This window comes from Myotis brandtii, unplaced genomic scaffold, assembly GCF_000412655.1.
Source record: "Myotis brandtii unplaced genomic scaffold, ASM41265v1 scaffold355, whole genome shotgun sequence".
In the NCBI taxonomy this organism is placed as follows: domain Eukaryota; kingdom Metazoa; phylum Chordata; class Mammalia; order Chiroptera; family Vespertilionidae; genus Myotis; species Myotis brandtii.
This window is the reverse complement of record NW_005363642.1, coordinates 1,513,610-1,525,468: the sequence shown is the minus strand read 5'-3', so window position 1 is coordinate 1,525,468 and position 11,859 is coordinate 1,513,610. Positions and strand designations below refer to the sequence as shown.

Sequence of the window (11,859 nt, the reverse complement as noted above, 5' to 3'; positions counted from 1 at the left end):
CAATCGAGGTGCCCCAGCATGTCCTGGCCCAGCAGCAGTGGCCGGTGACCCTCACTAAGCCGATCGCTTGCTCTGTCTTGCTGGAATTTGAATCTTGGGCAAAGTGGGGCAAGAATGGCAGGATGGTGGTGCTCTGATTAGCTCTCACTTCTTGGCCCGTTCAAGCTGCCAGAGCCTTCCCCTCCAGCCTTCCCCTTGAGTCTGTGGCTCTCCAGTAAATTTCATCTTGTCTTACGTTTTTTAGCCAGAATTGGATGCTGTGGGTTGCCACCGAGAGTCCCCATTGAACCACTCTGCCTCTCACTTGACTGGCGCACGATCGATGCCCCTTTAAGGCTGCTTGGCGGAAGCAGACGCAGAGCCCCCCTCTCCCATTGGACAGGGCCAGCTGGGGACCCAGAGCCCAGTACTTACGTGCCATCGACCTTCTCCATGCCATGGAAGAAGCTGATGCAGTCGGATGTGTTCCTCAGATTAAAACACTTTTCGTCAATAAACTGGGCTGAGCTTTTGTCCTCAAGGTCCCTCTCCACAGCATGCTGAGCATCTCGGTTATCCCTGGGGGGGGAGGAGAGGAGGGGGGGTCAAGGATTTATCTCTGGACTGTGCCCTTATCCGGAGTCCCTCGCCCGAGGTCTCATGGGAGGTGGGTGCTGAGCCACTGCTGAAAGCCAAGTCTTTGGACTCCCAGGAGGTTGCTCTGTCCACCCAGCAGCTTCTCAACCCTCTTTCCACTTCGATGTCCCCACCACATACTGAGGACCTCCCCCCAACCCCTCAACATCCCCCCGGTCCAAGCAAGCCTGTTGTCATTAGAACAGGGGTGAGCAAACATTTACTGTAAAGGGTCAAATACTAAATATTTAGGCTTTGTCAGTCATATGGTCTCTGTAGCAATGACTCAGCTATGCAGAAGGCAGTCATAGATAATATGTAAGTTATGGGTATGGCTGCGTTCCAATAAAACTTTATTTACAAAAACAAGTGGTGGGCCAGATTTGTCCCTCCAGCTGTAGTTTGCTAACCTGATTGAGAAGATACGAATTCATACTTTGGACAAAGCCCGGTATCGCTTTAAACCATGTGTCTCATCCTATGCCCGGCACAGAGGGAGAAGACATGAATAAGACCCAGTCGCTTACCTTCACATTGCTCAGAGGTTTGTGTAAATAAATACAGTAAAACTACAGAATAATAAGGGCAACAGTGCAGGTTTGTAAAGGACACAGAGTGACACTCAGGAGGATGCCATCAGCTCAGGGTGTGGGGGTAACGAGGGAAGGCTTCCCAGGGAGGTGTCTGGGCTGGGATTTCATAATGACAGGAGCAGACATTCCAGACAAAGTTGGGTGGTGGTGGTGGGGCGGGGGAGAATTCCAAGCCGAGGACACCTCGTGTGCAAAAGCAGAGGAGCTACAGACCTGCAGGTGTTTAGGGACCTAGAAGCAGCTCAGTAAGGTTGTCAGAACCAGGGGCTGGGCAGAGTCCAGGACTGGGTGGAGCCAGGGACTGGCTGGTCAGGGACTGGGCACTCAGGGACTGGGCAGAGTCAGGGACTGGGCAGAGTCAGAGACTGGGCACTCAGGGACTGGATGGTCACGGACTGGGCAGAGGTAAGGAGAGGACAGTAGGGAGGGCCCAGGACTTGAGCCTACAGGGCTGGTATCTTGGCTAAGAGGTTTAGACATAAAGGCCACTATTTGCCAAACTCTGAACATAGGAGAACCACTTTCATGATTCTTGTCATATTCCCAAAGTGTATATACTATTACTTACTTGCTACTTGTCTTTTTATGAAATAACTTTTAGAATATAAATAAATGTATTGTTAAAGGAAAACCTCTGTCACAGTCTTTAAAGGAAAACCAATACATTTTTCCATAGGTCACCTCAAACATAAACACTACACAAGCACTAACAGAATCCCAGCAGAATCCATCGTCTCTAAAAGAATCTAGGCCTGGCCCTTTTTCTGTTTCTTTCTTGATTGAAAAGAGTAGATTCATCAGTTAAAGACACCTAAGCATCGATGGGGACTTTCACCTTGAAGAACTGGAAGATAATAAGGGACCAACTCTGACTAAGCAAGTTGAGGTCCACACACCAGCTAAAGTGACGGGTGCACATCTTACACTGGTCTCTCTCTTTCCCCTTCTGCATCCTCTCATTCTCTCCCTTTTTCTCTCTTCCTCTGTCTCTCTAACTCTCTATCTCTTTCTGACATCTTTTTCTCTTTCCCTCATCTTTCTTGCTTTCTCTATGTCTTAAGCCCTCTCTCCCTCTCTCACTCCCTCTCCCCAGTCTGTCCCTGTCTATCTTTTTGCCACTTTCTTTTTCTGCTACTGACACTGGGAGCTGGTGAGGGTTTCAAACAGGCCAGGAGCCAGAAAATGAAATCCTGATGGTGGGCCCCCACCTATCAGGATACTCAGGGGAGATGTTGGGCAGAAGGAACCACCCTGGAGCCTTCGGAAAGAGCAGCGCCGTGGAGAAATAGAGCCCCATCTTGTCAATGAACTGGCAAGTGAATAAAGACCAGAATGTAGAAAAGAACCTGCCAGAGTATTGGAGGGGGACCTGAGGGTTTCAAACAGGCCAGGAGCCAGAAAATGAAATCCTGATGGTGGGCCCCCACCTATCAGGATACTCAGGGGCGATGTTGGGCAGAAGGAACCACCCTGGAGCCTTCGGAAAGAGCAGCGCCGTGGAGTAATAGAGCCCCGTCTTGCCTAATGAACTGGCAAGTGAAGGAAGACCAGAATGTAGAAAAGAACCTGCCAGAGTTTTGGAGGGGCACCCGGGGCCTCAGAATCCTTGGCCAGCTGGTCCAGACTCCTGGCCCTCACTGGTGATGCCCAGGGAAGGATAGGACAGCCCCTGTCTCCCTTCGTGGGCCCGTGACCAAGAGCCCAGCCCATGTCGAGGCTCACCCGGCTGTTGGTCCACCAGGAAAAGCCGGAACTTGGCTCTGGCCCATCAGGAAGAGCCTTCTGCTTTGTTGGAGAGCTGGTGAGCCGAGGACACGATCCTGCCCAGGTGGGGGCCTCGGGCCTCACCCACAAAACCACAAGTCAGCAGCCAGCCCAGGCCTGCCCATGCCAGGTTGGCTACCCGAGGGCTCAGCGGCAGAGCCTCCCACAGGCGGCCAGCACACACGGCATTGAAGCTCTGGCCAGTTCTGGGTGAATCAGGCTGCCCGGCAACACGGGTTGCCTCCCTGCAAGATGCCAGGCGGCCTCTGACAAACAGCCGCTCCTCGAGGTCCAATAGCCTCTATCCAGGTGGCCCGAACTCTGGTCCTGCCAAGGGAATGTCCCCTACACCTGCTCTTTCCCTCCCACCTCCTCTGCCTCAGCTGCTTCGTCTGTGTCCCTCCAGCATCTTCGCTCTCTTCCTCTTTCTCTATGTCCCTCTCCATCTGTTCTCTGTTTCTAACGCCCCTCCTGATTTCTCTCTTTGTCTGGCACATCTGTGTCCCTCTGTCCCACTGTCTCCCCCACACACATACACATCTCTGTCCTTCACTTCGTGTCATTCTTGTTCTGTCTCTCTCCCTCTGACGTCAGGCCCCCTCTGTGTCTCCCAGTGGATGGGACTGTCTTAGTCTGTCTCGGTCTCTCTGGTTCCCCCAATTCTCCCACCTCACCCTTCATTGCCTGGGGTTGCAAAGCAGCCCCTCCACCCCCACCCTAGTCTCAGAATTTCTCTTTCAGGGTCCAGCTCCCCAATTTCAAGTCTGGGCATTTATTTACTCTGCTGGTTCAAACTGTCTCGTTCTCCAAACTTCAGCCCTCCCGTCACCCCAACACCGAGTTCTGTCACAGCCTTATGTCAACAACAAATGGAAAATCATCTCTAGTGCCAAAAATACATAATTGTCAAAATACGAGCAATACAAATATAATAGAGGTGTTTGCCTGCCCCAACTTTCCTGTTTAAATCCAAGGATTTAAGGTTTTTTAAAAAGTGAATTAATTTATAGACAACATTAGGCAACCAGTGGTCCACGTGGAATGGTCAGAAATCAGGACAGACCGTGTAAGAGACAGAACTTAACCCCACCTCAGCCATTCAACGGGCCCTTCACCCACTGCTGTGCCTGCACCTCATTTCCAACCAGCTCCCTGAATCTGCCCCTGACCATGCCCTCATGTTCTGGGGGTAGCTTTTCAACACTGCCTGGGTGCTTTTTGTCCTGGGTGATTCTCTCCAATCCCTGCCACCCAGTTCTCACTGCGGTGGAGTTGAGGGGCTGCTGTAGGGGGGTTGCGGAGGGAGAGGTTACTGCTATTCCTGGGGTATAGCAAGCCAGGGCACCAAACCCCCAGAGCCTATCTGCAAGCTGCCTGGCCCCTTAGCATCCCGTCAGGCTGCCCATGTGCCCCCCACAGCCGGAAGGGGCACCCTGGAAAGGTTGCCATCCTGCCCCTTGCCACCCTGGTCTGAGGAAATGGAGAGGAGAAGCTAGCAGAGCAGTGTGCCCTGCGTGAGTTAAAGGCAGGTGCCCCGGTCAAGGGCCAGGCGGAACGGCTGACTTTGGAGAGCTGGGTGCCAAGAGCTTAGCTGTGGGCCCCAAGCCCCGTAAAACTCATGCCTCCCTTTAATTATGGGGGAGTCTCCTGGCTTGTCATGATACCAGTTACACAATCTTCCAAGAACTAAAAGCTGATTCCTTTTGAAGACACGTCGCTCAGGCGTCCACCAGCTCCCCTCTGGAGATGTCCCAGCGCCTGGCCTTGATGCGAATGCCACCCACTCTGCCATCGGCCCAGGTTCAGGGCTCACAGGGGGGAGCCACAGGTAAGGGGGCCACCGTGAGGGCAGTTCCTTGTGCTGCGGCCCCATTGCAAACAGGAACCACCAGCGATGTGCTGACTCATGGACATCAACGTGCACATCTCAGTAACACCCTATTGGTAGAATGGAATCAGCTATTGGGGCAGCTTTATACACGGACATTGACAAATGCTCCAAATCAGGATTTTTTTTCTTTCTTAGGGAACTGGTTGTTAAACACCAGTCCACCACTGACCCAAAGAACCACCGAGAGCCAGGGTCCATCTGGCTTGCCCCCCATAACCTGAGGGGCCCAAACAAGCTCCAAGAGGGAGAGAAAGCAGCCCTTACCGCAGCTGGATTTCAATTCGTTGAGCTAGTTTTCTCATCTGTTCTTGGCAGCATTTCAGCAAATCGACCTCCTTTAATGAAAACGCGCCCCTTAGAAACACACAGCAGCCTGGCTCCCAGGCCAGTGACCACCCCTCCCCTCTCATTGCCCACCCTCGACCCCACAAGCTGAAACACAAGGGTGGGGCCCATGTCCTGCCTCACCCCACGTGATCCCCAGGCCAGACAGATAAGGGTTGATTGTGGAGCTTCAACGCTCCTCACCCACTTTCTTCTCTTTTCATATACTTCCAGGTTAAAAGGAAACCTAGCACCTACTTGGTGCCAACTACTCAACTATAGATTATTTGATCATGAAATTACATAAGGCATACGAAGTGGTACAGTGTGTAATAAATAACATATAGTAGGTGCTCAATAATCGCTAGCTTTTTAAATTATTTTTTACTGGTGTACTGATGACGATGCCCATTTTAGAGATGAGAAGACTGAGGGTCAAATGATCTTTCTCCCTGTTCCTACACGGCAACCTCGGCAGGGTGGGGCCCATGTCCTGCCTCACCCCACGTGATCCCCAGGCCAGACAGATAAGGGTTGATTGTGGAGCTTCAACGTTCCTCACCCACTTTCTTCTCTTTTTATATACTTCCAGGTTAAAAGGAAACCTAGCACCTACTTGGTGCCAACTACTCAACTATAGATTGTTTGATCATGAAATTACATAAAGCATACGAAGTGGTACAGTGTGTAATAACATATAGTAGGTGCTCAATAAACGCTAGCTTTTAAATTATTTTTTACTGGTGTACTGATGACGATGCCCATTTTAGAGATGAGAAGACTGAGGGTCAAATGATCTTTCTCCCTGTTCCTACACGGCAACCTCGGCCCCCACCCTGGCTCTCTGAGCCCTGACTTTGTATGGGCTGACAGGTGGCTTCTGCTCAGAAAGCTCTCTGACCGGCTGGCCCTCCCTCCTCCCTTAGGGGGGGCTGGGCTCACCAGGAGGCACCTTACCTGGATAAGGTTTTTCTCCACATTGTCATGGACCAAATCGATCCCGATCCTTTTCTCTCGATGGTACAGACACTCCAGGGCCACCTGTAGGAAGCAGCGGGAAATCAGGTGTTCTCCCTGTCGTATTGAGATCCTGTGCAGAGGAACTCCGGTCTATCCTGGCCATGATCTGATTTATCCCTGGGGAAACCTGGATGCTTCATGGAGCCTCATCATTGTGCTTCTGGGTGGGTTTCTGACTCCTCACCACAGCAGTGAGCTATCATGACTGCAGCAGGTGCAATATTGGTGCATATCTCACAGGTTTGCTGTGCAGGCGAATATGACTGTGAATACACAGCTGACCCTTGAACAACACAGGTCCACTTATATGAGGATTTTTTTTCCAATAAATACTGTAAATGTGTTTTCTCGCCCTTATGATTTTCTTTTTCTTGCCACCTGTAGGAAGCAGCGGGAAATCAGGTGTTCTCCCTGTCGTATTGAGATCCTGTGCAGAGGAACTCCGGTCTATCCTGGCCATGATCTGATTTATCCCCAGGGAAACCTGGACGCTTCATGGAGCCTCATCATTGTGCGTCTGGGTGGGTTTCTGCCTCCTCACCACAGCGGTGAGCTATCATGACTGCAGCGGGTGCAATATTGGTGCATATCTCACAGGTTTGCTGTGCAGGCAAATATGACTGTGAATACACAGCTGACCCTTGAACAACACGGGTCCACTTATATGAGGATTTTTTTTTCAATAAATACTGTAAATATGTTTTCTCGCCCTTATGATTTTTAGGCCGACGCGCTATCCACTGAGCCAAACCGGTTAGGGCAAGCCCTTATGATTTTCTTAGTAACATCTCTTTTCTCTAGCTTACTTTATTGTAACAATACAGTATATTATACATATAACATACAATCTATGTGTTAATTGACTGTTTATGTTATCAGTGAGGCCTCCAGTGAACAGCGCGCTATCAGTAGTAACATTTTTGGGAAAAGTTTTTGGCTTTTTGGCTGCACGGGCAGCAGTGCCCCTCACCGCATCATTGCCCAGGGGCCAGCTGGATGTGGAGATCGCTAAAACGGGGGAAGCTTTGCAAAGCGACCAGGGCCAAGACCCAGGCAAGCCTGACACACAGCAATGGACCTACAACTGTCGTGGGGACGTGAGCAGAGCGGAATGGAAGACGGGACAAGTGGCAGCTCAGGGAGCCCCTGCAATGACACTGAGAAAGAACAGGGAGGGGCCCCTAGCCTGTGATGTCACAAAGAGCAGCGGGGGAGCAGGCAGCGGGGAGCTCGACATCTTGGCGTGGGGATGCCAAAGCATCTGGGAACTCGGAAGGTGAGGGATTCATTGATTCCACAAGAATTTCCTGGGCCCCTCCTCTGTGTCCCCCTCAGTCATGGTACCAGGGATACCTCAGTAAGCCAAACAGGTGGCCCCCGCTTAATGGAGTTCTCACAGAAGGAAGAGAACACACACACATAAAACACATAAATTCAATCATTTCTGCCTGTGCTAAGAGCTGTGATGAAAACAGGGTCATGGGTGGGTGGGGAGTTAGGGTATCAGAGTGATCAGGGAGGACTTCTTGGAGGTGACAAACCATGACCTGGATCATAAGAAGCAGCAGCGATGAATGGGGCCAATGCGCCAGGAAGAGGGAGCAGCAGGTGCAAAGGCCTAGGTCAGAGGAGGAGGAGGAAGAGGAGGAGGAGGAGGAGGAGGAGGAGGAGGAGGAGGAAGCCACTGAGGCTGGAGTGGAGAAAGGGAGGCTGGAAGGATGAGCAGAAGCTGGGTCATGCAGCTCTAGAGGCTGTGACTAGGAATGTCGATGGTAATTGGGGAGCATTAGGAAGCCATTGAGGTGGCTTTAGCGGGGGAGTGGGGAAATCCAGTTCAATACTGAAAATCACCCCTCTGGCTGCTGGTCTGGGAAAGGGGTTAGAGGGGAGCAGGAGTGGGGAGGCAGTCACCACTGTCCAGTGAGAGACGCCTGGACTGAGGTGGTAACCATGGAGATGGAGAGAAGTGGACAGAACTGAGATGACTCTGGCGCCTGTGCCACCGCGTGGCTGTCTGAGGAGGCACACGTGACGGGCAGAGCTGAGCTTTCCACACAGGCTGGGGTAAGGAGACAGTGGGAGAGGAGAACACAGATTTGGGACGCTGCCCTGGTCCCTGAGCAGCATCCCTGCCCACTCTCCTCCCAGGGGAGGAACTTAGGGGTGTCGGGAGATAGTAGGACCCCGCCCAGACCCCACCAGAGTGGACGGACCCTGTGCCATGTCTCCCGAGGGGTCTGGAGACAAGACGTCTCCTTCAGAAGTTCCCACACCTGATGTCGTTTCCAGGTAGGAGGTTCTGAGTCCCCACACACTCCAGGGAGCCCCTGAACATCATCTGTGTGGCCAAGGTGAGCTCCCCAGCATGAGGCAGATACTGCCGGTTCCTTACCCAAAGTCCACTCCAGGACCCAGAGAAAAACACTCACTCACCCAGACTCATGAGCCAGGGAGCCCAGGTGAGTTCCGGCAAATGGGCTAAAAATGGAATCACATGAGGGGCCTTTGGCAAAACTGATTTTCCCCATAAAAAGGGACAGACCCAGTGGGCACACTGCCCTACCCCACCTCCCTGCCTCGAATGAGAACATCACAGCGCTCCTTGCAGGCGGGAGCTTGCAAGGTGAGACAGGAAACCTTGCAAGCGGTAGGACAGCAGCACATGCTAAGGGTAGCCGAGCAGAAAGATCAGAGCCTGGCTGCCTTCTGGCATCAAGTGGATGCCTGATGTGTTTCCCTCTAGAATTCTCACCGACAGACAAACTCCTCTTTGGTTGGGTCACTGTGACCACCTATTTGTTCACATGCAGCCCAAAGCCATCCTTACCGACCTAGGATATGACGGGAGACAGGGAAGTGTCGTGAGTGCCCACATGCAGATATTTATTCAACAAATACTTATTGAGTGCCTACTATGTGCCAAACACTGAGCCAGGCTGGGAAGACATTCCAGCCACTGGTCTAGTCAAGCATAGACACACAGGCACGTCGCAGCTGAGTATGTCTTGAACACACTGGTGACAAAGCAAACAAAATTCCCTGCCCTCATGGCACCTATATTCTAGGGGAGAAACACAGTAAATGAATAAGAGTGAATATTATAGTGTTTGTAAGAAGGTGTTAAGAGCTTTGGAGGACAACAAAGCGGTTATTTTAAGCGTGTCCATCACACACACGCAGGCCCCCCTATGCTTGTAATATCTTGATGAAACTCTTTAATTTTGATATAATGCCAAGGAGAAGACATTCTATTCAGTGTGAGGAACCCTGATTTGACTGAGATTGTCCTAAATTGGCTAAGATTAACTATTTTAAAAATATATTTTTATTGATTTCAGAGAAGAAGGGAGAGGGGGAGAGAGAGAGAGAGAGAGAGAGAGAGAGAGAGAACTATCAATGGTGGGAGAGAATCACTGATTGGCTGCCTCTTGCATGCCCCACACTGGGGGTCGTGCCCTGACTGGGAATTGAACCTTGGCCTCCTGGTTCATAGGTCAACGCTCAACCACTCAGCCACCCCTGCTGGGCTAAGATTATACTTTTTATGTTATATACAGATTACAGATGATGTTGCAGCACAAACCAAACTGCAAGGTGCCTGTCACGTGATCGCTCAAGGGAAGTGATGGGGCTGCATCGCAGGGGCCACCGCCCCTCTCCCCGCCCCACACTCACCTGCAATGGGCAGTTCACCTCTTCCGCTGCACACTCCAGCCGCTTCCTGATTGCGTCCAAGCCTCGGTTCTCGTTAAGAAGCCTCTCCAGCTCGTAGGTCAGCTCCGACTTCCAGAAACCGATGTCCGACAGCCTCTGGCCCAGGTTCCGGCAGGTCCCCTCCTGCATCTGGTTCGTCAGCTGGTCCTTGTCCTGCATGAGCCGCATGGAGTCACCGGTCAGCCGGCCGGCCCACAGCCGAGAAGCCTCCGCCCCGCGCATCTGCATCTCGTGGGACCTGTCCCAGTCGTGGGAGCTGTAGCGACAGAAGAGCCCTGAGCGCAGGGAGGGCAGGATGGTGGGCGGCTTCTGAACGCCCTGGCATGTGGCTCCCTCCTCCGGGCAGATCTGGGTGCTGGAGATCTTGTGGAAGAGGCTGGGTCTCCACGTGTTGAGGTAGCGGTACCCGGGCAGGTAATAGGGCTGGTAACATTCCTGTACCACTGGGGCCTGCACATCCAGGGGATCCGTGAAGCTACAGGTTTTCCGGGGGCCACAGTAACTGGCGTTCTGACTGGTTCCAAAAAACTCCATCATTTCCCATCAGCCCACAAGGGCAAAACTCTGCCCAGGAGAGCCAGGGCCACAGCCAGGAGAACCAGTATCGCCCAGGGACGGGCAGGGCCTCTATGACTCGGCACTGTTGTCATAAAGCCCAGGGGACAGGGCTTTCCCGGGGCCCTTGCTCCCTTTCAGGCCTGGGGGGGCGAGGGGCATATTGTCCCAATCAAAACCCACAAAATCCACAACGTGAATGTGAGTGTCTCAGTCCGCAGTTGGAGGTGCAAGAAGTGACATTTGTGTGTTTTTCCATAACAGTCGAATCTGCCTTCCCAGACCTGACTCTGCCTGTGGGAGGACATTTGCTGTCGTCTGTGCCAGTGAACGCAGTCAGGCAGGCCAGTTGGGTCAAGGTTACTCATTTTCCTTCTGTCTTTGTCCCCAAGATGGCACCAACGCAGTAGGTCCACCGCAGGGACTAGTCCTCAGCAGCCAGAAGGAACGGGCTCTGGGCACACAAAACAGTCGCAAATCTCCGAGTAAATCTCAAATGCATTCCCCTGAGGGAAGCAGCGAGGCTCCAAAGGCCACATCCTGTGGGCTCCCCTCGGATGACATTCTGGAGAAGGCAGGTCCATGCGGACAGAAGACAGATCGGTGGTGACCAGGGGCTGGGGCTGGGAGGACAAGGAAGAGTACCGTTCTACCTATTGATGGTGGTGGGGGTTACACAACAAAATGTATTTGTGAAAACCAGTAGAAAAGGTGGATTTTATGGTACATAAATTATACTTCAATAAACCTGATCTTAATAAGGGGAGGGGCTCTGAGCTCCATGACTCAGCAGAGACCATGTCTAATTGCTTCATCATTAAGTCCCAGCAAACCATTGAATGAATGGGTGGGCATCCAGGATGAGAATTTTATCATTCAGGGTAAAAACAATAATACAAGCACTAGCTAAGGGTATAAAGTAAAATCTAGACTTTCTCATCACCGCTAGCTACTTTTAGTCTCCTCAGATATAACTACCATTCTCAGATTTTTTTTGTATCTTTCCAGAAATACTCTATGCATATACAAGCATGCATAAATCTATATCTTTTTACATAAATGATAAATATGCATGCCATTTTCCATACAACCATAACTCTTAGACAGCACTTCGATCTTTTCCTGTTAATAGCTGCACGGTCCTCCATTCCATGGGTTACTATTATGTATTTGACCATTCTCTATGCCCAGGCATTTAACTTCTTTCCTGTCTCTTGCTGTTGCACACATTGCTTCAACAAATGGCCTTCCACGGGCACGCCTTTAAGCAGGTTAGTGGGGGTCCAGTTTTCACCCAGCGCACCTCTCCCTCTCGCACACTGGTCTCAGGAGTCTGACAGGCGCACAAGCGCCCCACCACCAGGATGAGCACATATCCATCGC

At 51.6% G+C, this 11,859-nt stretch overlaps 1 protein-coding gene across 1 annotated transcript in view; it reads right to left on the bottom strand.

The window, feature by feature from the left end:
• Positions 1-10,516, bottom strand: part of TEKT5 (tektin 5) — a 50,961-nt gene extending 40,445 nt beyond the window's left edge. The window contains exons 1-4 of the mRNA XM_005871752.2: positions 9,883-10,516; positions 6,145-6,228; positions 5,128-5,198; positions 415-558 (exon numbers count right to left, since the gene is read on the bottom strand). Coding sequence (XP_005871814.2) covers positions 415-558; positions 5,128-5,198; positions 6,145-6,228; positions 9,883-10,458 — 875 coding nt within the window. The 5' untranslated portion in view covers positions 10,459-10,516. The remainder of the gene's footprint in view (positions 1-414; positions 559-5,127; positions 5,199-6,144; positions 6,229-9,882) is intronic.
• Between the last annotated feature and the right edge of the window lie 1,343 nt (positions 10,517-11,859).